At 49.9% G+C, this 25,753-nt stretch overlaps 1 protein-coding gene across 1 annotated transcript in view; it reads right to left on the bottom strand.

The window, feature by feature from the left end:
- Positions 1-25,753, bottom strand: part of LOC146174476 (lipase member N-like) — a 102,729-nt gene that overhangs the window by 35,288 nt on the left and 41,688 nt on the right. Inside the window, exon 2 of the mRNA XM_084585405.1 lies at positions 992-1,174. Within this exon, the coding sequence (XP_084441531.1) occupies positions 992-1,174 (183 nt within the window). The remainder of the gene's footprint in view (positions 1-991; positions 1,175-25,753) is intronic.

Genomic DNA, 25,753 nt, shown 5'->3' with positions numbered 1-25,753 from the left:
TGTTAGAGGTGGGATGCAGGTGTCGCTGGACGGATCGTCGGCCGTAGCGACGCCAGCTGCACCTCAGGAAGTACCGCTGAGCGGAGTTAGGAGTTGAAGGACGAAAACTTGATTTATTAACATTGTCAGTAGTAGAAAAAACTCCGGAGAAGTGATGATGCTCGCACACACATAGTTTTAAAGGGTTCATGTTTCCCAGGTTCCCTATGTAAAGGGCGCGCTCGTTGTCGAGGGAGTGTCTTTATCACTCTAATGTCACTCAAATTGCCACACTTTCTCTCTCACAGACGCGCCCCCTCGAAAGTTTAGACTTGGTGGGGAAGGAGGAAGCCGCTGTGGCGGTGTAGAGAGCAGCACACAAGGAGCTCGCTGTCTGCCGGCATCGCATAGTCTGGGACACACCTTTGTCGGACAAGCCACTGAGCGCCGTCGGCAAGACGAATCGGAAAAGCGTTGACCGCCGGTGCTTCATGGTCTGGGCACAAACGTCTGCGTCACATGGGCCGCTGCGCGCTGTCTTCCAGACGAAGGCGATGACCGCGTGACCGCCTTGAGGGTACTGACTCATGCAAGAGACGCCGGGATTCACTTGAGCTTTTGTGTTTCCCGATGGCCCAACAAGGTGGAGTCTCGCTGTCGCCCTTCTGGACCCCTCCACCTTTTTCGATCGGGAATTCTTGTCTGGATGGTTGAAAGCGGCAGCTCCCGCGCCCGTCTCGTGGTCGCCATCCTTAACAGCTCCTCCGCGGCCGGGGAATGTCTTCATCGGCCAGTGGTCGCAATCACTTGCCGAAGAGAGATGGCCAGGGTTCTGGTGTAGGATGTTGTGTTTTCCTCTGCGAGCTTCTGACCCCGCTCATGCAGCAACTGATTCGACCTATTCGAAAATAGGTACGAATACTGTAATGAAACCGCGCGCGAGACAGCGGCTTCTGTCGCTTACTCTCCGAACTGGCCCGAAATCACTACCCTTGCCATCGAAGGCACGCACTTTGATCTTCTAGCACCTGCTTTATCCATGCCATTTCCCCAGTCAAGTCTTCCTCTTTATCATAGGAAGGATGAACAATGTCCGTTGTGGCCCCGCTGTCCCTAAGGACTCTGTACGGCTTTCCATTTATTTTGAGCTCGTGAATGTACGACCGCAGGAGCTCCAAATTTTCGTCACTGTCATCTGCGTAGGAAAAGGCTACCCGCGGCCTTATGCATCTTGCTGCAATGTGTCCGGTCTCCTGACAGTTGAAACAACGAAACGGTTTTCTCTTTTGTCAGCGATTTCTGCGCTTCGGCCTGCCTAGAACCACCCTCAGTTTTTTCCGTGACCTGGTTTGCACCTTCCATTGGCTAGGGGTTTCTATATTGTGCATTTTTCGGCACAAAACGCTTTCTCATGCAGAAACTGTTCATTTCAGGGCCATGATAGGCCTGCCCAAACTACTGGCTGATATCCCCCACCTGCATCACAGCACTTATGCTGACGAACTCACGCTTTTGATCACGCGTTGCAGTGACGCCCAGATTGAAGAGGCTCAAGAGACCGCCGCGAGAGAGAGGTAGATGGAGAATACCTCAGTAATCTGCGATTTTCTGATGACATTGCCTTCCTAAGAAACTCGAAGGATGAACTGCAAATAATGATTGATGACCTAGACCGGAAAAGTAAAACGGTAGGCTTGAAAATCAATTTGCAGAAGACTAAGGTAATGTTCAACAGCCTCGGGAAGGAACAGCAGTTTACATTAGGTAGCGAAGTAGTGCAAGTAGTAGGCGAATATGTCTACTTAGGAGAAGTAGTAACCGCAGATCCGGACCATGAAAAGGAAATAACAAGAAGAATAAGATCGGGATGGAGCGCATTTGGCAAGCACTCGCAGATTATGTCTAGCAGCTTACCGGTATCGCTCAAGAGGAAAGTATATAACAAGTGCATTTTACCTGTACTCACCTATGGAGCTCAAAAGTGCAGGCTAGTCAAGAAGGTTCTATTTAAGTTGAGGACAACCGAGAGGGCTATGGAACGAAAAATAGCAGGTATACATTAAGAGATAGGAAGCGTGCAGAGTGGGTCAGAGAAATAACTTACATTACCGACATTCTAGCGGAAATTAAGAAGAAGAAATGGACATGGGCAGGACCTGTAGTGCGAAGAGTGCAAAACCGATGGTCACTTAGGGCAACAAACTGGATTCCAAGGGAAGGAAAGTGTAGCAGGTGGCGGCAGACAGCTAGTTGGGCGGATGAGGTTACGTTCGCAGGGGTAAAAAGGATGCAGCTAGCAAAGAACAGGGTTAATTGGAGAAATATGAAAGAGGCCTTCGCCCTGCAGTGGGTATAGTCAGGCTGATGATGATGGTGAAGAGACCGTCATCGAACGGATCAGAGATTATCTCAGCACCGTTGGTGTCACCTGGTAAGCGACAGTCAGAGTATACCATCATCCCGTCTCCGGGACGACGCCCTGCAAGAATACTTCCTGACATCTATCTCCAGGTGCATGGATATCCGATTCATCGCACAGACCACATCAGAATCTTGGAATTACACCTGCAGGGCGACAGGTGGTGGTGGTGGGGGTTATTTTTTGTACATACAAAAGGAAACAAAAGATGTTTGCCAGCCCCGGTACCTGCTATCTGATATCTGAAGCACCTGAACTGTGGCGGCGGAAATAAAGGGACTGCGAGGAAAAGGTAGAGGAAATCAAAGAGGTGAGCGATAGGGAGAAAGAAAAGGGTAGGTAAAAATAAAAGAAATATATACACTATGGTACAGTGTACAGTAGTTTGCTTGAGGCCCACCCGCAAATGTCTTAGGTCACTGAGGATTCGGCACATCGGGCGGGCCTCCGCAATAGCTCTGCGTCCTGGCAACTGTTCACAACGCACGCACTTGTACACTGTACAAAACACTGATGGCTGTCGTGGGCGATCGGCCATTATTGTGCAAAATAGCACACGCGGAGCGTCCATTCACAGCGCGCACTATCTGGCGAGGTGCAATAGGCGGGTCATCAAGCCCGCCTTTTCGATTACTCACACAGGCTCATGTGTGCTCGCCCGCGGTCTCTCGCACTGCCCGGCGGCCAAAGGAGCACAGCTACGCTGTCCGGGATTACCCCCTGCGCTCTCTAAGCCGCCAGCAACTCATGTCGTGGTTCGGCTTGCGGGGCGCAGTGCAGTAGATGTTCAAGAGTTTCTACCGCGCCACAGCCGTCACACACGTCACTGGTGGCAAGTGTATGGCGCATCCGTCGTTCCGTGGCCGCACACGTCCAATGCGTGCACGGAGGACCAATGCGCGGTGCAGCCGAGTCAGCGAGCGGCCACTGACACTGTGAATGCGCTCACCTCTTGCGATGTGTGGGTCGGAGTGCTGCGTCCGGAAGTGGTCGTCGATTACCGCACGCACGTCCTCCAAAGCGAGTTGCTCGTCGCTAGGAGGGAGTTCATGTTCTGCGGTCGCGAGCTCGTCGGCACGTTTGTTGCCCTCTCTGCCGCAGTGCCCTGGAATCCACTGTGCCCGTATAGCGCTGCCGCGCTCTGCCAAGCGCTCGAGACGCGCGCGAATCTGACACAGCAGCAGAGTTCCCCGGCCGGTGTTTCGAAGGCGGCTGAGGGCAGCGCGGGAGTCACATAGCACGGCACACCTCGGTGGCGGCGGAGTCAGTTTAAGTAGTAGACCCAGGCCTAGGCGTAGGCTCAGCAGCTCCGCCGTGGTAGAAGAACCCAGGAATGACAGGTGCAGCTGTCCGTGCAGTTGCAGAGCGGGGATGATAGCCGCCGCTGCTAGCGAGCAACTATCTCTGGCCACGGAGCCGTCGGTGTAAACGAGGAGGTGGTGTTGGAGTTCCTCGTAGATGACGGCTCTGGTCAGTTGCTGCACTGCACAGAGCGGTGTGGTGCGTTTCCCCGCGATTCCGACAATCTCTCGCTGAACCTCCGTAGCAGCGGGCCAGGGCGAGAAGAGGTCGTAGAGGGGCGTTGCATGGGTGAGCTGCTTGTACTCGAGCAGCGCCGCTCCAATGCGCAAGTGGCAATGATGTCGCAACCGATGTAATAGCGGGCCGCCGTCCTTTGCGAGCTGTAGGTGATCGATGTGTCGGAGCGCCCGCCGCGTGGCTTGAAGTTGTAAAGGCTACGCACCTGCCTCGGCCAAAGTAGTTGCGCATTGAGAGTTCTGAGGAAGGCCAAGGCAAATGCGAAGCGCCTTGCGATGCTCGACCTCCAGCTTCTTCCAGCATGACTTGCACAGTGTGACGAGCGGTAGCGCGTAGATATTGCCCCCACAGCCGCGGAGTTGTACAGCCGTATCGCAGCTTGCTGGGAGCTGCCCTGGCCTCGAGCAGTGAGCCTCTGTACGGCAGCGGTGGTTCTCTTCATCTGCAGGCAGGCCTTGATCGCGTGGGTCGGAAGGAAAGGCGCTGGTCTATGTCCAACCCCAGGTACCGCACCGAACGTCGCCACGGCAGGAGGGTCCTGTCCAGTGTGAGCGGCGGTGGTCGCTTGCGCGAGCTCAGACCACAGGCCATTGCGACGGACATGTCCGCGCTGAGCGAGAGACCTAGGTCGTGCAAACAGTTGCTCACCGTCGTCACAGCTGCCTGCAGGCACGCGCGCACCCGTGCTGTCTCCCCGGCGGTCCCAGGCACCACAGAGCAATGCCATCTGCGTATATGGAGATGTACACATGATGCCGGCAGCCTGCAGGCAGGCATCCCGGCACCACCGACGTCGCCATATTGAACAGAAAAGGTGACAGGATAGAGCCCTGCGGCACGCCTAGCCCAACCGGGTGAGGCGCCTAGAGAGCACCCCCTACGCGAACGCGCATGGAGCGCGCCTGGAAAAAGCTCCGAACGTATTGTAGCAAGCGTCCGCCCACGCCAGCCTTCTGAAGCGTCGCGAGAATGGGAGCGCTGCAGACATTATCGCGCCCGACACGTCCAGCAGTAGAAGCAAACATCATGCTCAAATGCATCGACCAGTCAGTGGTACAGATCGGACGTCTGCTTAGGCGAGTATCCAACAAGCATCCTGGCATGCGAGAATCCAACCTCCTGCGCCTCGTTCAAGCTTTAATCTGCTCCCGCATAACCTACACAGCACCCTACCTACGTCTCACTTCTGTCGAAAGCGAATGGCTAGAAATGTCACTTTCCATGTCCACAGCTTCTCATAAGCTCGTGGGTCTCGGGATCTCCAATACCGTGAGTGAACTGATGGAAGCAACCCTCACCGCCCAATATGAGCGGCCCTCACTCAAACATGCTGGCCGAGCGGTACTGCAGCAAGATGGGATATCTGTGCCGAGAGCGGCCCCAAGTTATACTGAACGTCGGAATATCGCTTTATCCTCCGCATCCCTCCCATTCACAAACGGATGCTTCTGGAGCACCACGCCGAGAGACGGGCTAACAGCGCACGTCAATTCCAGAAACGCTTCACCGGACACCCAGACGTCACGTATACTGACGCCTCTTACCATCACTCGAAGCGAGCGATGGGCAGGTAGCTCTCGCCCTTAATCGCACCTGGTACACAGCCTGCAGCATTCGCAATACAATAACACTCACCGCAGCTGCGGAGATTGCCATTGCACTAGCGCTAGCCGACCCTAATACCGAAGTCGTCACCATTGATTCTATACAGGCTATTCGCGACTACGATGCTGGCCGTATCTCTTGCTAGGCGTTACTCATTCTACGTTCTACAGCACCATCTTACACATCTCGCTTAATTCTTTGGGCTCCAGCCCATTAGTCGCTCAGCGGAAACGCCCCGGCGCACACTCTCGCTCGAGATCTCAGCTGTTGACCCGAGAGAATCATCAGCCACCCTGCTTCCCCCGACACTAATATCTCACACGCTTCTCTACTCACCACTTACACGGACATATTTCAGCTCTACCGACTCCAAAGATGCACATATCCTCCCGCACACCGCGACCTAACATGGCGCAAGGACGTTAATGGCACAAACTACTAACCGCAGCCTCCGACACACCTCCTTATACAACAGGATCGTTTCGAAATAGATAGCCCTAATGTGCAAGCACTACTCAACTCCGTCCACTCTCATACACATGGCGTGGACTTGTACACACTGCAACACAGACAACTTAAAGACCACACAGATGTGGGAGTCTCTCTTGCGTACTTCCGAGCCAGCAGACTAACACCGGTGTATCCAGGGCGCTGTGGAGGCCGCGACAAACCAATGTTATCCATTCGGACCTCCTCTAAGCCAGCGCAACCAGTCCATTGACTGGTACCTTGCTTTTGGGCGCAATAAAAGACTTCACCACCACCACTCTACTCTCTACTCTTGGCTCTTGAGGAGGGTCCCACTAAAGGAAGAGGCCTCAAGGAGCGAAATTTGCTAAAACTAATCCAGGCATACGTAATAAGCAGAATCAGTTACGCCACGCCCTACCTGGACATCAAGGCCGGCGAAAAAGAGAAGTTAGACTGCCTGATTCGAAGATGCGTTAAGAAGGCGCTAGGACTGCCCATGGGTACCTCGAGCGAACGACTGCTCGAACTCGGAGTGCATAACACGTGGGCAGAATTGGCGGAGGCAGTGCGAGTCTCCCAATTAGAGAGACTAAGCACGACCGAGACGGGCAGGGTAATCCCTGCAAAAGTAGGCCTCAACCCAGACAGAGGAGTTCAAAAAAAGTCACAATTAATAGTGAAATCAGGAATGCCTTGGTAGCCCCCCCCCCCCCTTCCCTGGGATTATGCATCCAGAATTTAATGTCGAAAGAAGGGCCAAACGAGCCGAAGCTCTAGAGCGACAGTTCAAGAACATGGGAGCAAAGGAAGTAGTCTATGTTGATGCGGCAAGTGGCAGAACAGGTGCGGCAGTAGCTTCGGTAGTTGATGGCCGAGGGGCACCGGTATCCGCGGCAGCCATCAGAGGCCGCAACATAGAGACTGCGGAGGAAGTTGCGATAGCGCTAGCTTGCGTAGGAACAGAAGCCAAGTTCATAATTAACGACAGCAAAACTGCCACTCAAAATTTTGGGAAGGGGAGGATATCACCGCAGGCGGCCGAAATCCTCACCCGAAGAACGATAAATAGGAAAATTCAGTTAATTTGGACACCCGCTCACGCTGCCGTCCCTGGTAACGAGGCGGTTCACGAGCTAGCCCGAGCTCTCTACTTCCGGGTAGCCGTCGAGCTCCCCGAACACTGGGCATACGACCAGCGTCTGCAAAATTACGGGAAAATCATCGACCATTATAAATTGGGACGTAGACTGTTACCCCCGCCAGATGTTAGACTAAATAACAGAGAAGCTGTCGCGTGGAGGCGGCTACAAACTAATACGTTCATGAACCCGGTCAGGGCGTTTCACGCGCTACCAGACCTTAGGGACAATGATCCCTGCAAATACTGTGGGGCGAGAGGGACCCTCGACCACATAATTTGGGAGTGCCCGCTATCTCCAGGGATAGGGCAAAATATTACATGTAGAGAAGCCTGGGATACCCTGCTGAGAAGCGCGAACCCTGCGATCCAGCACCGCACCGTCCACCTGGCGGAAGAAGACGCAACAAGCCAAGGGCTACCTGCCAGCCTCTAATCCGCGGGCGCACTACTCCCCGTTTCCGATGGAATTAACAGTTGTACAACCAACCAATCCCACCGCGCAGCAGAGGAGTCGGCGGCAGCTGCGACGTGGTTCTTCAGCTGTGCTCCGTGTGACGTGACTCGCTCCTCGTGTATGCGCAGCTTGGCTCATCGGGGGCTCCGCGAATTGGCTTAGCGACTGGCGTAGCGTTTCTACCGCAACAAAACTTTACTACACAAGGCAATTTGAGCAGTATAGTATTGTCGGTTTTCACATTGAAGTGACCTTGACCGATACTCGGCCTTTGCTTTCTTATAAACTAATTTACATTGTAACCTAAACTTTCAGCACGCTAGGTATTGGAGGCCTTCGTATGACACTAAATTTTCCCTTCCAATCACTTTGACTAAAGTGTGTTGTGGGCGAATTCGACGTGTTCACCCAAATATATATACTGCGCCTTCCTTTTCACAAAACCTAACTTAAACCGCTTCGCCGTGGTGCTGCAGTGTTAAAGGTGCCCAACTACAGTGTACCCGGGTTCAATCTCGGCCATCGGCAGCTGCGTTTGACTGAGGCCACCGAAAAGAAGAGGCGCCAATGCGCTGTGCAATGCCAGTGCTGTTGTTGTGGCTGTAGGAAGAAGGAAAAGAAAATGCAAGGGCCTGCTACTGGCGCTGTAGCTGTGCCACCTCCGCTGCCTCGTGCGGACAGAACAGAAACTGATTGATTTATAGGAAGGGAAATGCGCGGTAACTGTCTCACTTGTTTTCTGTGGACACCGCAACCGCGCCGTAAGGGAAGGGAGCAAGATGGGAGTGAAAGTGGAAGGAGAGAAAGAGAAGCCGTAGTGGAGGGCTACGGAGTAACTTCGACCACCTGGGGATCTTTAACGTGCGCTGACATCGCACAGCGCGCGGACGCCTCTTCGTTTCGCCTCCATCGAATCGCAGCCGCCGAGATCGGGTTCGAACCCGGGTACTCCGGAACAGTAGTCGGCCGTCTCACCACTGCACCACCCCGGCGGGGCACAGAAGAGAAAATAGAGAAGAATAAAAGTAGAGGGAGAGACTGACGCGTGCCGACACAACGGCCATCGTCCACCACCACCGAAGCGGGGGCGGATGCAATGACGGGCTACAAGAGATTGATTGGTTGATTGAATGGCCTTTATTGAATGGGACGGCTCATGGCCATGGATGAGGATAAAGGGGAGTAGACAGAATCTTCATTGTTTAGGTCGTCACTCGAATCACATTGCTCTAACTAGGCCACTAAGCGAGCCAAACTTGGCAAATATCATCTGTGTGTTAGCATCAGTTTCTAGAAGAGAACGGTAGTTCAGGCGGTAGGGTTTGATCGCGGAGCGTCCAGTATAAAACGCAGGGCAATTACAGAGTACATGAGATATGCCGCCGCGAGATAGAGTCGTACGTGGGGGCACGTAAAAAGAGACAAACATTCGGTGGCTGGCTAGCCCCCCCGCCGCAAGCGGCGTTGACCTACCGTCCCAGCCCCGTAGGGGCAGGAACTGCCACCCTTCACCACCTCCCAATGCCAGTGCGCGTTAAAGCTCCTAAGGTGGTCGAAATTACTCCGTAGCTCTCCACTACAGCACCCCTCGTCTCCTTCCGCTTTCACTCCCACTTTTCTCCTTTCTCTTACGGCGCGGTGCAGGTGTCCATAGAACAAGTGTGACAGAAGTTACGCCTTTCCTTTCCTGTGAATCCATTATTTCATTATATTAATGGAAGGCCGCACCGCCATGGTGACGCACTGGTTAAGATGCCCGACTACTGTGTCGGAGTATTAATAACAACAGTAATAATTGGAAAAAGAGTACCCGAGTTCAATTCCAGCCTCGGCGGCTGCGTTTCGATGCAGGCAAGACGAAGTCCCTAGTGCAGTTGTTGTTGTTGTTGTGGCTGTAGGAACAAGGAAAAGAAACTGCACGGGCCTACTGGCTCTGTAGCTGAGCCACCTCCGCTGCCTTGTGCAGACAGAAGAGTAAATAGAGAAGAAAGAAAAGAAAAAAGAAGGAAAGAAAGACGCGCGCCGCTACAACAGCCGTCGTCCACCACCGCAGCGATGGCGTTTGCAATGACGGCCTACAACACCTGTCCCTGCCCCATGAGGCGTGATCCTACCCTAGTGCAGTGCGATGTCAGAGCTGTTGTAGTTGTGGCTGTAGGAAGAAGGAAAAGAAAAATTTGGAGGACGCTTAAGCTTCGCCTTCAAAAGTGGAACGCGATAGCGTTATTGCACCTCGTCGAGAAAACTTACTAAACGCAAGGGTATTGGGGCATCCTCGCACCGGTACCCGCGCGGCCCGAAGGGGAGAAGCGGGTGAGCGAAGATAGTGATCTAAAGAAAGGAAAGACGCTTGATTCTACAACCTGTGAGGGTGCACGGCGAAACGTCAGGGGCGAGTGGCGCGGCACGTGTCGGGGCAGCGCCGCACATTGCGAGGAGGGGTTCTTCTGTGTTTGCCGCAAGATGGCTCTGCATGTGCGCAGAGCGCAGAAGAAATGTAGCGGAAACGTACTTCGCTACTCGTGTAACTGCGACTTCTGTAAGTAACATGCTCATAATTACCGATATACACTGCAGTATAACGTTCTACGGCATGTTTCTAAGGCAACACTGCATTCACTAGAAGCGCTTTTGTACCGCTTTCAAGCATCGAACTCGTGGCTGAGTGATCTCCCTCCCAAGTCACTTTGCTTAATATGTAAACAGCCAGAGACAATAGACCATGTATTTCTGCACTGTTGGGAGGGCGTCTATTTTTGGGATGTGCTGCAACGAACTGTTAAAAAAAGAATTACCATTAGACTCATACGGGATTAGATTCCTGCCAACTGAAAATAATGATGGGATTCCACTTGATACGGTTATGCTAATAGGCCTGCACAGTCTATGGCGGTCCAGAATGGCGGGTTTTCACTGTGACCCTGACGCCCGCCCTGCAAGGCTCTACTTCCGCGAGAGTATACACGCATTGGTTGAAATGTATAGTTGGAAATTGAAGACCACGGTGCCAGACTGGATTTCAAGAGTCGAACCACTATGCGAGCTGAAGGAATTTTAACTTGACAAAGGCAACTCGTATGAGCCTGCCGGCTTCTGTATTAAGTGCCATGCTTGTGGTAACCGCTCTGCTGTGAGCATTCTGTTTGTAGCGCGTTTTTGTTGGTTTTGTTGTGTGGTGGTAATGACCGGCAATAAAGAAAAAAAAACTCGTGGCTGAGTGGTAGCGTCTCCGTCTCACACTCCGGAGACCCTGGTTCGATTCCCACTTAGCCCATCTTGGAACTTGCTTTTTATTTATGAAGTGCACGCCGGGATTTATCGCTCACTGGACGCCGACGACACCGGCTTTTCTGCGACACGAGCTCCTTAACGCTACTGCGTTAAAATGCACGAGCCTGCTACTGGCTCTGTAGCTGAGCCACCTGCGCTGCCTGATTTTATGTATAGGAAGGGAAAAGGCGCGATAACGGTCTCATTTCTTTTCAGTGGACACCTGAACCGCGCCGCAAAAGGAGGAACTTGGGAGTTAAAGTGGAAAGATAGAAAATGCACGGGCCTGCTAATGGCTCTGTGCTTGAGCCACCTCCGCCGCCTGATTTTATTTATAGGAAGGGAAAGGCGCGGTAACTGTCTCGCTTGTTTTCTGTGGACACGTGAACCGCGCCATAAAGGAAGGAACTTGGGCGTGAATGTGGAAAGATAGAAAGAGGAGCAGTAGTGGAGGGCTACGGAGTAATTTTTACTAACTAAGGATACTTAACGTGCGCTGACATCGCACAGCACACGGATGCCTCTTCTTTCGCCTCCATCGAAACACAGCCGCCGAGGTCGAGTTCGAACCCTGTTACTCCGGCACAGTAGTCGGGCGTCTTACCACTGTACCACAACGGCGGGGCACCCCCGCTGCCTTATTGACTGATTGATTGATTTATAGGAAGGAAAAGGCACGGTAACTGCCTCCTTGTTTTCTATGGACATCTCAACCGCACTGTAAGGGAAGGGATGAAGGTGGGAGTGAAAGTGGAAAGAGAGAAAGAGGAGCCGTAGTGAAGGTCTAAGGAGTAATTTCCACAACCTGGGGATCTTTGACGTCTCGTGCGGCAAGAAGAGAATAGAGAAGACAGGAAATAAAAAGGATGGATAGAGGAAGAGTCAACACAGCGAAGCGCTCAAAATCACAAAGGACGAGGAGGGGACAGGACAATAGCGCTCGTCCTTTGTGATTTTGAGCGCTTCTCTGTGTTGATGATGAACCAACACTCCCAAACATTTTCCCTTCTAGAGGAAGAGGCCCGTCGCAACGGCCGTCATTCGCCATGGAAGCGGTGGCGGGTGCGATGACGGCCTATAATAGGTACAACCACAGGTGGCCGGCTAGCTCCCCCCACCCCCCTAAACTGCTGGGACCTACCCTTTGAGCCCCGTAGGGCCAGGAGCAACTGCAACTCTTTCCATAATAGTGCTCGTTAAAGATCAGCACGAGGTCGATATGACTGGAGCCCTCCAATACAGCACTCCTTTCTCTTTTTCAACTTCAACTCCCAAATTGCTCCCTTCCCTTAGAACGCAGTTCAGTCGCCCACAGAACAAGTGTGACAGTGAGCCTTTCCTTCTCTTTGAACCAATTCTTAATATTATTTCTCTTTTCAGAAACTTTGCTGAAAGTCACGAAGAAGGTATAACTGAAATGTCTATGCAGTGCCACACATGTTTTGAACAGAACACTTTTGTGCAATTATCAGAGTGTAGTTTAGCTATAGCGCAATTGGTGCTAATGAAAGTGAAATTTGTTACATTCCTCGGTAAGTTGACACTTCTTGCTCCTGTCTGTGCGCGTTTGGTAAGATATCATACAGGATACTCTTAAACTGTGCGACTTCTAGAACAGTGAGTTCATGTACCGTCTTTGCCAAAAGTAACCAGGCTGCTCCGAAGGCTGGCGCAGCACGCGGCCGTGTGGCGGCGTTGCGCTCGCTGTGGCTTATCGGTGCTCGCTCGTCAGCTTCGAGGGTACAACAGCTAACGTAACTTCGCACCCTCACTCTCACCTGTTGGATGAGAAAAACTAGGCGCGTATGATGTGGGTGCTGCGGTTTCACGCGTGTGAAGCCTGGTTGTGCCCGGCGATAGCGCTCAGTATAGCGACGGGCTATTCGATCTTCTCGGCCACTGCGGAAAAAGAACGGTTACTGGAGTGTTTGCTGAATAAAGAATATGTTTGATTTAGTTTCGTTTATCATGTTTATCATCCCAAAGCAACTCCGGCTATGAGAGCTAACCCAGTGAAGGGATCCGGAAATTTTGAACTGCGGAAAACAGAAAAATAGGTGATAGTAGGCACGGTGAGCTCTTGTTGTTCGTTTCTAGGACGAATATGTGCTAGGTTTGCCAGACAGTGTCGCCTTGAAATAAAGGTTCCGCGAGCGAGAAAGCAATCATGTGCATATAATGGGTAAGCGTGAGGAAGGTTTCATTTTAGTTCTTTACTTAAACCAAAACTTACCTACAAGCAAATGCAAACATTTGTTCCAATCAATCATTGCACATATTTTTAAATAGCTACCCCGAAGGGCTAACGCAATTTCGCAAGCCTAAAAGTGAGATAAGGTGGCTTGAAAGGGTTCACAAGCTTTCCCTAGTTACGACCGTAATGTGGCACTACGCAAGGCACCTTGAAGAAAGCATATTGCAATTTCGAGGTGCGATGCGCAGGCGCATCAAACACACAAGAAAGCGCAATTCTGCTGGTGCGTTTCAGCAGCGGATTACAGATCACAAGCGCGTATAATTATACAGCGTGAAACGCGACATATTATCTGCTTCAGGGCAGTTGCCGAGAAGAGCGAATGGCCCCGTCATAGGGTGCCTCGATTAAAACGGCACTTACTTCATGATCGCGTTTGCACGAGATCTTGCATCGAGAACGCATCAGAGGGCAGGTTGGCGTTGCCCTCTGATGCGTGCCTGTTGTGACGAGTTACCTAGCCGGTAGCAGTGCCTTATTAAATCATCGTCCTTTGGAGTGGCTGCCTGGCGTGAGAGGCGCAGTCAATCTGCACATCCCGAGGTGCTTCGATCTGCGCGGAGAATTTATATCCATAGCTCGACGTTCAGAGAAGCGCTCCCCTCCGCGTCCCGTCAGACTAATGATGGTTGGTTCACAGGAAGGGAAGGATCTGTCACACTTCTTTCTGTGGACACCTGAACCGCGCCGTAGGGGAAGGGAGGAAGGTGGGTGTGAAAGTGGAAAGAGAGAAAGAGGAGCCGTAGTGGCGGGCCACGGAGGAATTTCGACCACCTGGGGATCTAGCGCGCGCTGACATCGCACAGCACACGGACGCCTCTTCGTTTCACCTCCTCTGAAACGCAGCCGCCGAGGTCGTGTTCGAACCCGGGTACTCCGGGAAATAGTCGGGCGTCTTACCACTACCCCACCACGGCGGGGCACCGTCAGACGCGAGACTGTGTGCGCTTTTTGGCGCACCTCAGAGACACGGCGTCTTTGGATACCACGAATGAAGTAGGGGCTGTAGAGAGGCGTCCAATTTTAGCTGGGCTGCAGCTGGTGAGCCCTGAAATGCATGACGTGCTTTGCGCACTTCAAACTTTAGGAGAGTTCAAGAGCACCTTAGAATCAATGAAACGCAGGTGAGAGCCTGGGCCTGAAGGGCCCGCTGTAGAATTGTATTGAGCTTTATAAGACGTTGTCTGTCCTCTACTGACGAATGTCCTTCGCCAATGTTTTGAACCAATATTGAAAGACCCAAAGCGTGATCCTGGGCGAACTTGTCCAAAACAGTGGAGGCCGAATATGCTTCTAAATGTAGTTTACAAGGCTATCGAAGCTATCGTGGTTCGGCGCTTGAGGAGTGTGATGGCCTTCCTTATTGGTTCCCATCAGATGGACTTTGTTGCTGGAAGGAAAATACATTGGTTGTCGTATACCAATTTTGATATCATTGATTACGCACAGAAATGCTTAGCTAGTGGTATTCTTGTTTTTTAGATCGAGAAAAAGATTTTCATCATCTAGAACATGGCTACAAACTCGGTGTTCTCGATACTTTTCCATTCCCGCAAACTTTATTTATTTACTAATGTGTCTATAGCGCCCATTGAGGGCATTTTTGGAAGGGGGATACAGTATCAAAGTGTACGTCGTCGCGCAAGTGACAACTTGCAAAAAAATACAGGAAACAATCGGTATAACAAAAATACAATGTATTCCAATACTGAGCAAACTGATAACAAAACAATCATGAAAGCAAGAAAGACGACAATGGCATATTGATACATTAAACAACTGTGACAAGGAATTTAGAAAACGCACACCAGCCCAGCACATAAAAGAAGAAAAAAAGGTTGACTCAACAAGAGACGCGACAGAGCATTTTCAATTAAAGATTGCGGGGCTAAGACAACTTCTTGCAGTTTATTCCATTTCATGCACTGTTCTACTAAAGAGTGAGTTTTTAAAGACATTTATACGGCACCAGTATTCTTGAACCTTTCGAGACAGCTAAACGACAGGATATATAGCCGGGAGCTTTTGTATAAATCTTTAAGCAAACCGGTTGCGCCTATAAATACTTGCGCCTATAATATTTGCACCTATGTTTAATTTCATATGTTTAGTTGAAGGCACCTATGAGGGCATTCAAAGAACACTGGCGATGGATGGGTGGGAAAGTGCCTCTTTCCCTGTGACCCGCGGAGTCCGACAAGGCTGTTCCCTTTCGCCTCTTTTGTTTGCTCTCAGCTTAGAGCCTTATTTGAGGGCAATAATTACAGACCACAGTATCCGCGGCCTCTCTCTCCGGGGATGTCAGAAGCTGCGAGTAACAGCTTACACGGATGACATTACGTAATATGTGTGTGATGAATCGAGCCTGGGGCGCTGCGTTAACCTTCTTGACAGCTACGCAAGTGTCTGGGGCCGCTCTCAAATTTGGCAAAAGTAAATATCCTTTAATGGGCAGCCCAGAAGCACGCCTCAATGCTGCCCTACAAATTACACACAACGACGTAATCCGTGACCTTGGCATTGATTATGAGGCATGTCGGAAAGCATATTCGGTATGGAGTTTCGTCTTAGACGAGGTGCGCAGCAAGGTGGCTACGGCTAGTGCTTCTGAACTACCCATGCTGGAGAAGCGCGAATTTGTCCACATTGTTTCCTGAGGCTGAATATGGTACCTCGCACAATTAACGCATCCTTCTCTCACGGGTTCATGTTCCCTTTTCTCTCTTATGAGCTCATTTTTTTGGGCATGGCGCACGGAACTGGTATTCCGTGCGGCACTCTGCCAGCCGTGTTCGAAGGGTGGGTTTGCCTTCCCTTCTTTGTCTGTCTGTTGCCGGCTCCTTGCTCTGCGCTACTTTCTTTGTTTGCTCCAAAGAGGTAAGTGCCTAGCAAAAGTGCTTGCCTACAATTTTTTCATCACAAATGCTATTAAGCTTGTCCCTGATATACCGCTCACCACGTGTCCACAGGCTTTTCGATTGCCGGTTCTTTATTCTTGCATTGTGGCACTTCGGCGCCACACCCGCCATGTGAGCCCTGACTTAGACATTCCGGCGAACAGGGCAGTAGAGTCAATGGGACCTTTTACTTCTTCCGCTAGTGCCTGCAGAACGCAGGCGAAGGGCGGATTCCATTCCTTGGTTGCCACTCACAGCATCGTTTCTGTCAGAGCATTTACGTGACTTTATGTGGCTCTTGGAGGGGGGGTGGGTAGGGTTTGTCCACACGAGACCGGCTCTAATGATGGGCGGCATTGTGCGGTGGTCGTGGTAAGAATATTTATTAGTTATAAAAAGGCCAGGGTGTATGTTTGGATCGGCCCTTAAGGAACCGGTCCTAAAAGCACAAGGTGGAGGTCTGTAGTTTTAACCCCATTGGCGGTTGCCGCCGCCCGGGCGCGCACGACTAAGGCTTGCTGGGCCTGTAATTCGTGGCAGCCGAGCAAGATCACCTCCCAGTCCTCCCGGGCTGGGTTCGGGATGGGAGGAATAGCCGGGTTGGAGGGGCAGGCCCACACCTTGTGATAGATGTCAGAAGATACTGCTCCACAGTGTGGGCAGCTGCCGCTAAAGATGGTATCAAAATGTTTTAGAGCTGCCGGGCACAGCAGCTGATTGGTGTGAAGGCGAAGGAGCCGCTCATCTGTCTTTTTAAGGCCTTTACATGGGCTGGAGTAAAAGCGATGACACTTTTGATAATACGTCGGGATATCTTTGAAGGTGTAGACCTGATTAAAATCGGGCTCCTGATCGGGTGGGGAGGAGAAAACAACCCGGTGAGAGAGCACGTGGGTGGCTGCGTCTGCTGCCTCGTTTACTACCAAACCCTGAAGATCAGGGGCCCATGTAATGTAGCGGTGTGCGGTGTTCGTATCCCGTATGCAATTTAAGTAGATTCGTTAGGCTAGACAGGGAGTCCAGCCTTGTTCGACGTTCCCACAGGCCCCTCGCAAGGGGGCAATTATATATTCTGAATCGGAGTGTGAGGCCGCGAGAGCAGTAGCCACCTCTTCTGCGTTGTTTGTACTGTGGGCTCTAAAGGTGAGACTCTTGACCACTTTGCTGTTGTGAACTACAGCTGCCGTATGCCATCCCCCATGGTGAGGGCCGGAGGCGTCCACGTAGTATACACCTGGTTTGTTGCCATAATGTAGGGGCTAGGGCTTCCGCTCGTGCCAAGCGCTGACCATTATGGTCTTCGTGTGACACATTGACTGAAAGAGGTCGAACATGGAGGGCGCGTCTCCACAGTTCGGGGATACGGGACATTTCTTCCATGAGAGTGGTGTGTTAGATACCGAGTCGAGCAAGAAGGCGGCGACCCGACTCCGTTTGCGATAAACGTGTGTACTGGTTTCTAAGGTACGCCTCCAGGAGCTCACGGAAAGGATTCACCACCCCAAGGGCCATAAACGGCTGCTTGAAGTAATGATTGGGAGGTCCAGGGCACGCCTAATAACTTTGCGAAAAAAGAACTGAAGCGCATCCTCCTCTTGTTTCCCTAGCAGGAGATAAGGTGTCGAAAAGAGAATCCGACTGGTCTCGAAGGTGTTTGTCAGCCGCAAGGCATCCTTACTTCGTAACCTCCCGCGTTTGTTCGAAACCCGGCGGACCATGCGGCCTACATGGTCCGAGTACTCGTATCTCGTCATCTCGACAGACTCGTGTATAGGACCACCCTCGAAAGAAAGACTGATTTGAGTTGTGGGGAACACTGAAGACCACAGCGGCGGGCGTAGCGGTCTGCTATCGTCGCCGCTGTTTGCAAAGCTGGTTTCAATGATCCCTATGCTGCCATGAGTGCCCAACAGGATGATGTTATCGGCATACAGGGCGTACTGTACATCACTGACACCATCCGGCTGGGCAGGCAGGTGAATCTTAGTCAGATTGAAGAGCAGCGGGAAAGTACCGCGCAATGGTGGGTTCCCCGCGTGCCGAGTAGTTAAGGACCATGTTCATTATCGTGCTAGCTAATATAGGATTGATTCGTGAGAAATAGCTTTTGTATTGGAATATATTGAGGCTACAGTCAGTCTGGCTTAGGTTAGTAAGTATGATGTTAAACAGAAGCTTGGGCATGTTGGTAATCCATTGTGTAGAACAGCGCGTAAGTATGATCTCGTGTGTTACATTATCAAGTGCCCCTTTGAGATCTAAGGCAAGTAATACCCGCTCATTATGGGGGCATTTGAGTGGGTCAAGGACTCCCCGACAGAGTTGCAAGAGCACCTTTTGAGCGGATCTGTGTGGGTGTAATCCAAACATGGTGCCCACGAATACATATTCGTGTCCAAGATATTCAGATAGCCGGCCCCCGCACGATCGTCTCTATTAGTTTGCCCACACAGGAGGTGATAGAGATGTGACGGAGGTCCTCTGTGTGAAATGGTTTGCCTGATTTAGGAGTTAAAGGTCACCTGAGCCGTTTTCCAGTCGCTTGGTGTAGTCGAGGAATCGCATTGGTGTGGTCGAGGAAGGACTAGTATGCCGAGTCGGCCAGGTTCGTCAAAAGCTTGACGGTGACCTTGTCCCTTCGCGGTGCAGTGCCCCGTTTCATTTTGGGAAGAACCGCACGCAGATCATGGAACTGGAAAAGTTCCTCCAGTTCTATGTTCACACTACTTTCATAAAAGTATGCTAATCCATGGGGGCTTGACTGTACACAAATACTGTTCCCTGAGTTTCTCTGCCAGTGGTGTCGTCTGGCCAGAGAAAGTATGCATGGCTCTCCGCAAATGTTTGTTTTTCGGTTACTGTTTGGGTTGGGTTGATGAGGGCTCGAAAGAGGCGCCATGTATTGCGGCCGGACATTTGTTGCGCGGCTGTGTTGCATCTATCCAACCAGTTGGAGTCGCCGAGACATACCGCGTACTCAGCCACTGTCTGCGTGAGCTCGGAAATATGCGCCTTAAGCTTTCTGTTGTGTTTCTGGCGGCGCCAATGACGGACGAGGCTGCGACGGGCTTCCCAGAAGAGTAGGAGGTGGTTATCCACGTCCGTGACCGCCTCTGAGAGCTGTTGGGACCATGCTGAGTAGCTCCTCTCGGAAATAGTGTGTTATCAAGTGAGTCAGAATTTTGCCTGAATTTTGTCCAATCTGGGGCATAGGCTTCTATTGTGTGACGCTTCAGCGGGCGTGTGTGTATTGTATTGTTAATGATGCAGTGATCATTACCGAGGGTGTACTCGGTGTCTAGCCAGTCGGCGTGTCTTATATTGTGAATGAAGGTTAAGTACGAACACGTATCCTGTGTCATGGAGTATCCTAACCGTGTTGGGTAGACTAGGGTCAGTGTGACGGGTGAGGCCTAACGAGCAGGCAAGTTCCGCCAGCTTATTTCTCCTTGCGATACCCCCACAGCTGACTGGGAGCGTTAAAATCTCCACAATCAGGAGGGGATCGCGACCCGCTACTCTTAGTGCGCGGCTTCAGAGATTCGCGAATGTCACTCGCTTGAGTTTTGAAGAACAGTACACGTTAAGTATATGCAATGGCAGGTCCCTGCGGCGGTGTGGTAGGATATTCACCATTACATAGGAATAATCTAGTCGAGATCCACTAAGTTTGCTGTGGATGCTTTGTTTACGAGAAGACAAGACGCGGGATCCTGTTGGAACGTCATGCAATTTCAAGTGTGGCGCCCAGGCCTGGCTCCTCGAGGCCACCCAGGGCTTGTACAGACTCCAAGATTTCAAGCTAGAGGCGGAAATTTACCCGCTTAGTGCGGTCCTTAAAGCCTGTACAGTTCCATTGTGTTACTGAAGCTCAGATGGCCGAATTGAAGGTGGGAGAAAATCTTTGACTAAGGTGTCTCGCCATGATTAAACATTTTTGTGGGGAGGATGAGAGAGTGGCTGCCCCAAAGCCAGCTACCTGCGGCACGAAGGGGGTGGCGAAAGGAGTGGGGAAGTATTCCTCATTGTCCGAATCAATGATCCGACGGTTGAATTTTGAAGGACGGGATAGGTCCCTAATGGGCCTCGACCAACGGAGAAGGCGGGGTTTGTCCGACAGCGCAGCCCCCCCCCCCCCTCCTGCCCACTTCAAGAATATAATCGTCACATATGACCCAGCAAAGCATCAGTGGTCGTGCCTTTTAGAGGGCAGTTTATGCCGGTTTCAGAAGTCTTGTTATCAATCGTTTTCAGATAAATGGTGGATTTTCCCGCGGTCATTTTGGAGGATGGCTGATTATGGCTGGGGCTTTCGTGTTATTGTGCAATCGTTGTGAGGCTGTCTCCTCAAGCCGGTGCCGACGTGTGCTTTTTCCGATCCTGACGCGTCAGCGAAGGGAGATGATTAGGTTTCTGGCTGCGGAGCGTTTCCAAATTGGCGAGCATGAGTTCCTTCGCCAATGGTCTTGCCTTTCGGTTTCCGTGTCGGATCGACGTGTCCGGGTGGTTTTCAGTCCGCCTTGGTACTTGTATTATAAGGTACATTTCTATGCTAATTGACAGCTCTATACATCCCAAAACACATGTGTAATATAAACTGTGCACGCGATTGCTGTATATGTTCGTATCTATATTTATTTGTCAAATTATTCTACAATGTGTTTATTTCATTTATATCAACTATAAAAATTGTATTATCATCACTACTGGTAGAAAATTGTTTTTCCGGAATGTAAGCAATATTTTATATATTTCCTCGACATTAGGTATGTTGTGTGCAGTGTCTCTTGTTCTTAACCGTGTACATTTTCAGTTTTGGTCATTTGTCATCACACATGTCAATGTTTATTGTCTAATACATTTTTTCTAAACAAATAAGGATTTCTTTCTAAACAAATTCTAAACAATTATAAACAAATAAGGATAAATCGAGGTTAGCGTCTATGACGCCCTCATAAAGAAAATTGAAATAAAATCGGCATTTGTTGTTAGTCTATTGTGCTTTGAGGCTGGAACGCGTAGCCATCTTAGCTTCAATAGCTTCACTAGCCACCATCGCTGTACTTCAAAGCACCGCGCGCACAGCGCGGAAGCAACTGGGCAGGTATGTTAGAAGCGAGTATTAAAGCGTAGTGTAAATGCACACCAGCTATATTACTCTTGTGTGTTGTCAAATTTATCGCCTACACTTCTAAAGCGCAGCGATGAAAAGTGAGAAAGCTGCAAAATGCGTTACGAATATTGTACTATAGCATCAGATGCAATTTAGTCGGACGCGACATAGCGCCTTTTGTTGTCCAAATGACTGAACGTTTTTTGTCAAGTGTTGTTCTTCCTTTATCAGCCACAGCGTTTACAATTGGCGTCACACTAACCCAATAAAAGGCGCGGGGGTAATAACTGAGATTTTTTTGTTTTATTCTGCGATGCTGGGTAAACTTGCGAGACCCGCTTGCTAGATATCAAAATATTTGTTTCGCGGAAAAGTTTCAATTGCAAAGAATTAGTTCTCCTTGGAGTACTAGGTTGAATATTCTGCAAAAACGTTCTCGTTCAGAAACCTTCTTTAGGTTCCAAAAATAACTAGTCAAATAAGGCTGTTATTATTGTGAGCATTGTTTACCAGCAATGAAAGATTGCTGTCGATACCAACGTTCATGATATTAAGGTAGCGCTTAATATTGCACTATCCCCGACAAGTGCAAACAATGCGGCTTCAAACGCTATAGCTTTCTCTTGAAACGCAGTTTCGTCACAGCTCCTATAAAAGGGGTTATTAATCTGGCGGGCAGAATGCAGCTTTTTCTTGCATTTCTTGCATTTCTTTTCCCCACTGATATGTTTTTTCTTTACTTCCTTTCTTAGACATTATTCCCTTGATAATGTTTTCTAGCGGCGCCATTCATCCACTGCTTACTTTTTTCTCTCTCTTTTCTTTGCTCACTTTTCGCCTCTGCTCCTTTGCTCACCTCGCCCATTACCTCTTTCTTCCCTTCTTCACCTGGGCGGCAGTAGTTTTGACTTCTTCGCCTGGCTAGCCAACAAGGTTTCCGCACGTCTAAGTTTTTATTGTCCTGAACCTTGTTGGCCACGCCGTACTGGTTGTGTCTATATAATGGCTCTTAGCTAAACTTCTGAGCCACATGCTTTACATGATTTCAGTTCGCTCTATTCTTTGTTTGGAGTGGCTTACGTTCGTGAGAAAAACTACCAGCTTAACTGTTTGCAACTAGGTATCGTTTGCGTAGCTCCGAAATGACAGGGTGTGAAATTTAAAATTTACTACTTGAGAATAGTGTTACTTCAGCACACCTGATAAAAAAAAAAATTCCCTGTCTCTTATATTCCGCATTTAGTGTCTCGACCTGTCGCAGCAGTTTGGAGTTGGAACGCTTTCTTATCTCATTTTGAGTACAAACACCGCGCGTAGTACGGAACAGTAAATGGGTGCGAATGTATATCACGCCATTATCTAACTCAGCATAAATGCGCACTTGTATAATAATATTCATGGCAGTCAGCGAAATCGGAGAAATCTATAGGGACATATATAATTAACTCTGTCATCAAGGAAGGAATGGGCCGCCAGAACTTGCAAGATTTGTTTTGATACACCCATTCAAACATACAGATAACGCATCAAATCAAACATCATAAAGTTTTGCAGGAGGTCGTGTTTAGCTGCGACACCCAATGCATCGAGAAATTAAAAAAAAAAAAAAAAAAAACATCTGTTGTCTCTTGTCAGCGCGCGCTTCGCGGGGCCCCAGACCGAAGCGCAACCTACTCTTTTGTTTCTTTCTCTGGGCTCGCGTACCGCTGTCTGCTTGCGAGTCCGCGAGGGCCGCGCGGCCACACAGCCTGCACTAGCTCGGTCGCGATACGCAAGCCGTGATGTAGAGTCCCGTCAGAGAAGCGAGTGTGCTTATTGGTAAGTCTTTCGTGGGGCGAAGTCCGTCTCTTGACGGACGACGGCATCGTAGAGCAAACCCCACGACGCCGGCTACCCAATTTCGGGGAGTACTGGCACCATTCGTCAAACGCCGGCGCGACGGAAACGACGGAGGAAGGAAAAAACCGGCTAAGAGAATGAGGCCTTAGGCTGGTTAGTGAAAGGATAACCTCGGTTCCTCTTCTTTTTGAGCTGTTCCAGCGCGTCCTCCGCCAGCGGTGAAAATCGATTCACTAGCTGTCAGGGGCCGTGGTGCGTTGCTATTTACATGCATCCCCCAAAGAAAGCAAGACCCAGTGGATTTGTCCATTATGTACCCAAATGCAATCGTAATCTAATAGTATGATTTTCACACCCGGACTTGTGACATTCACGATGTCATTAATGTAGTGCGTCAAGTATAAGAAGGGTCCCAAAAGGCTACTTTTTGCACCCGTGAAGTGAGTGGCAGAGTGGCTAAGCTATGACCAGCAATTTTAACGTAATGAGCTCGTTTACAACAATTTTAGGTTTGAATAATACATTGTACTGAACATTATCAAAACGATTTGGTGAAATCTAAAAATATTACATCTGTTTTGCGATTACTGTTGAGATAAATCAAAATATGAATTAAAGATACCAGTAGTGCTAGACTGGATTAACCTTTACAGAAGCAATGGTGAATGTCTGTGGGCACATTGCTTTCTGCAAAAAATTATTTGATGAATTTTGCCAAAATATAATACCAGAGCTTGCAGAATTCCGATGATAAAAATAAAGCGATCGAAGAATAGAAACATTTGTGTAAGTTTTTGATAATGGAACAACTTAGCCCACTATCCATTCATCAGGCAATTGTTCAGAGAAACACAGAACAGAAAAAGATTTCCAAAACTCTCACCATGCTCAGCACATCATTTAAGAAACTTTTTTGGTGTTTCGTCACGGCCGCAAGCTTTGGTTTTCAGATTTACCAGCATACTGGCTATAAAAGCATTTTACGTGAACCTGACGCCAAATACATATCTTTTCAGATAACCTTGCAATTTTGAATCATTAAAGTGTAGGACAATATCGTCGTCATAAGTTATTTGTGTGCTCCAACTGTTAATTGCGAAATAGCTTTTTCTATATCATGTACTCTCGTAATTTGTGAATTATTTCTGAGAAATGGGGCAGTTAAGAATTGTCACTTCGATCCATTCACCTTCTGTTCAAGCGTGTCCTGGGATTTTTATTTTAACTGAACCAGCATGCTTTTTATTTGGCATTTATAAATTACGTTCGAGATTACCGAGATTTTATGGCTGCGAATTTCCTTCTCTTTTTCGGTATTAAAATTTCCATAGAGTAGAGACAGATACATTTGAAAGTATTTGGATGAGAGCATAAACTGGTGCTATTAAAACCAGTTGGACAGTTTTTCTTGTAATCAGTAATAGCAAAAAATTCAGCGTGACAATTATCTTAAGGCCAAAGCACTAAAGCTCTGTTCTCTGCACAAGTGGAAGGGCAATGCTCACCTTACGGCGATCTCACAATCCCTCTTCTAAAAAAAATCCCGGGTAAGGAACACGAATCAAGAATTGAACTGCACGTTCATTGAACACGTGTTGGCTCTATGCCTAGCGCAAAGTTGAAAGCAAGGTTAATATTTTTGTTGTACTCATTAACAGCATTAAGGCGCTCCTAAACGCCATTTGGCAGATCAGCCACCCGATATTAAAATATCATTGTGCTCGTGCTGGACACATTCATTACTCAGGTGCTGTAAAAACTCTTCAGGGGCATCCAGTTGCCTGCACATAGCATAAACAGTAATGCTGTGTCGCCAAGAGGTGACCATGATCCGAAGCGTTGAATGTGAGAGCGTCCCCTCCTTCCCTAGAAATATGCATCCAGAATTTATTGTCGAAAGAAGGGCCAAACGAGCCGAAGCGCTTAGAGCGACGGTTCAAGAACATGCGAGCGAAGGAAGTAGTCCATGTTGATGCGGCAGGTGGCAGAACAGGTGCGGTGGTAGCCTCGATAGTCGATGGTCGAAAGGCGCCTGTATTCACGGCAGCCATCAGAGGCCGCAACATAGACTGCGGATGAAGTTGCGATTGCGCTAGCTTGCGTAGGAACGAAAGCCTAGTTCATAATTAGCGACAGCAAAACTGCCATACAAAATTTTAGAAAGTGGAGGATATCGCCGGAGGCAGCAAGAAACTTCGCCCAAAGAACGCTGAATAGAAAATTGCAGTTAATTTAGACTCCCGCTGACGCTGCCGTCCCTGGTAACGAGGCGACGCACGAGCCAGCCCGAGCTCTCTACTTCCGGGTAGCCTTCGAGCCCCCCCCCCCCCCCCCCCCCCCGCCCCAAGCACTGGGCATACGACATGCGTCGGCAAAATTACGGGGAAATTAGCGACCATTACAAATTGGGACGTATACTGGTACCTACCCCCCCCCCCCCCATATGTTAGCCTAAATAATAGAGAATCTCCTGACCTGTAATGTGCAGAAACATACGTCTCACGAGAAGCCGCATGACTCACGCCACTGAGCACTAAAACACTACATGGTAGATTGTTTCTGTCGCGCCGCAGTTGGGACAGGTGTCGTTGTTATACACGACGCCTCATGAAGCCAGGCGCTGCAGCGTTGGCAGAAAACCCCAGCGCTGCCCAACGCTTCAACGGGGGGTGGAAGGGGGGCGGGGGGGGGGGGGGCAGGCGGCTGACTGTCCAAGGCCTCCATCTATTTATTTAGGTGCGCCGCTGATCGATCACCTCACTAACTACCGCC

Source organism: Amblyomma maculatum, chromosome 11 (genome assembly GCF_055883805.1).
Source record: "Amblyomma maculatum isolate TAMU_Amacu chromosome 11, ASM5588380v1, whole genome shotgun sequence".
In the NCBI taxonomy this organism is placed as follows: domain Eukaryota; kingdom Metazoa; phylum Arthropoda; class Arachnida; order Ixodida; family Ixodidae; genus Amblyomma; species Amblyomma maculatum.
This window is presented reverse-complemented; position numbering and strand designations above follow the sequence as displayed.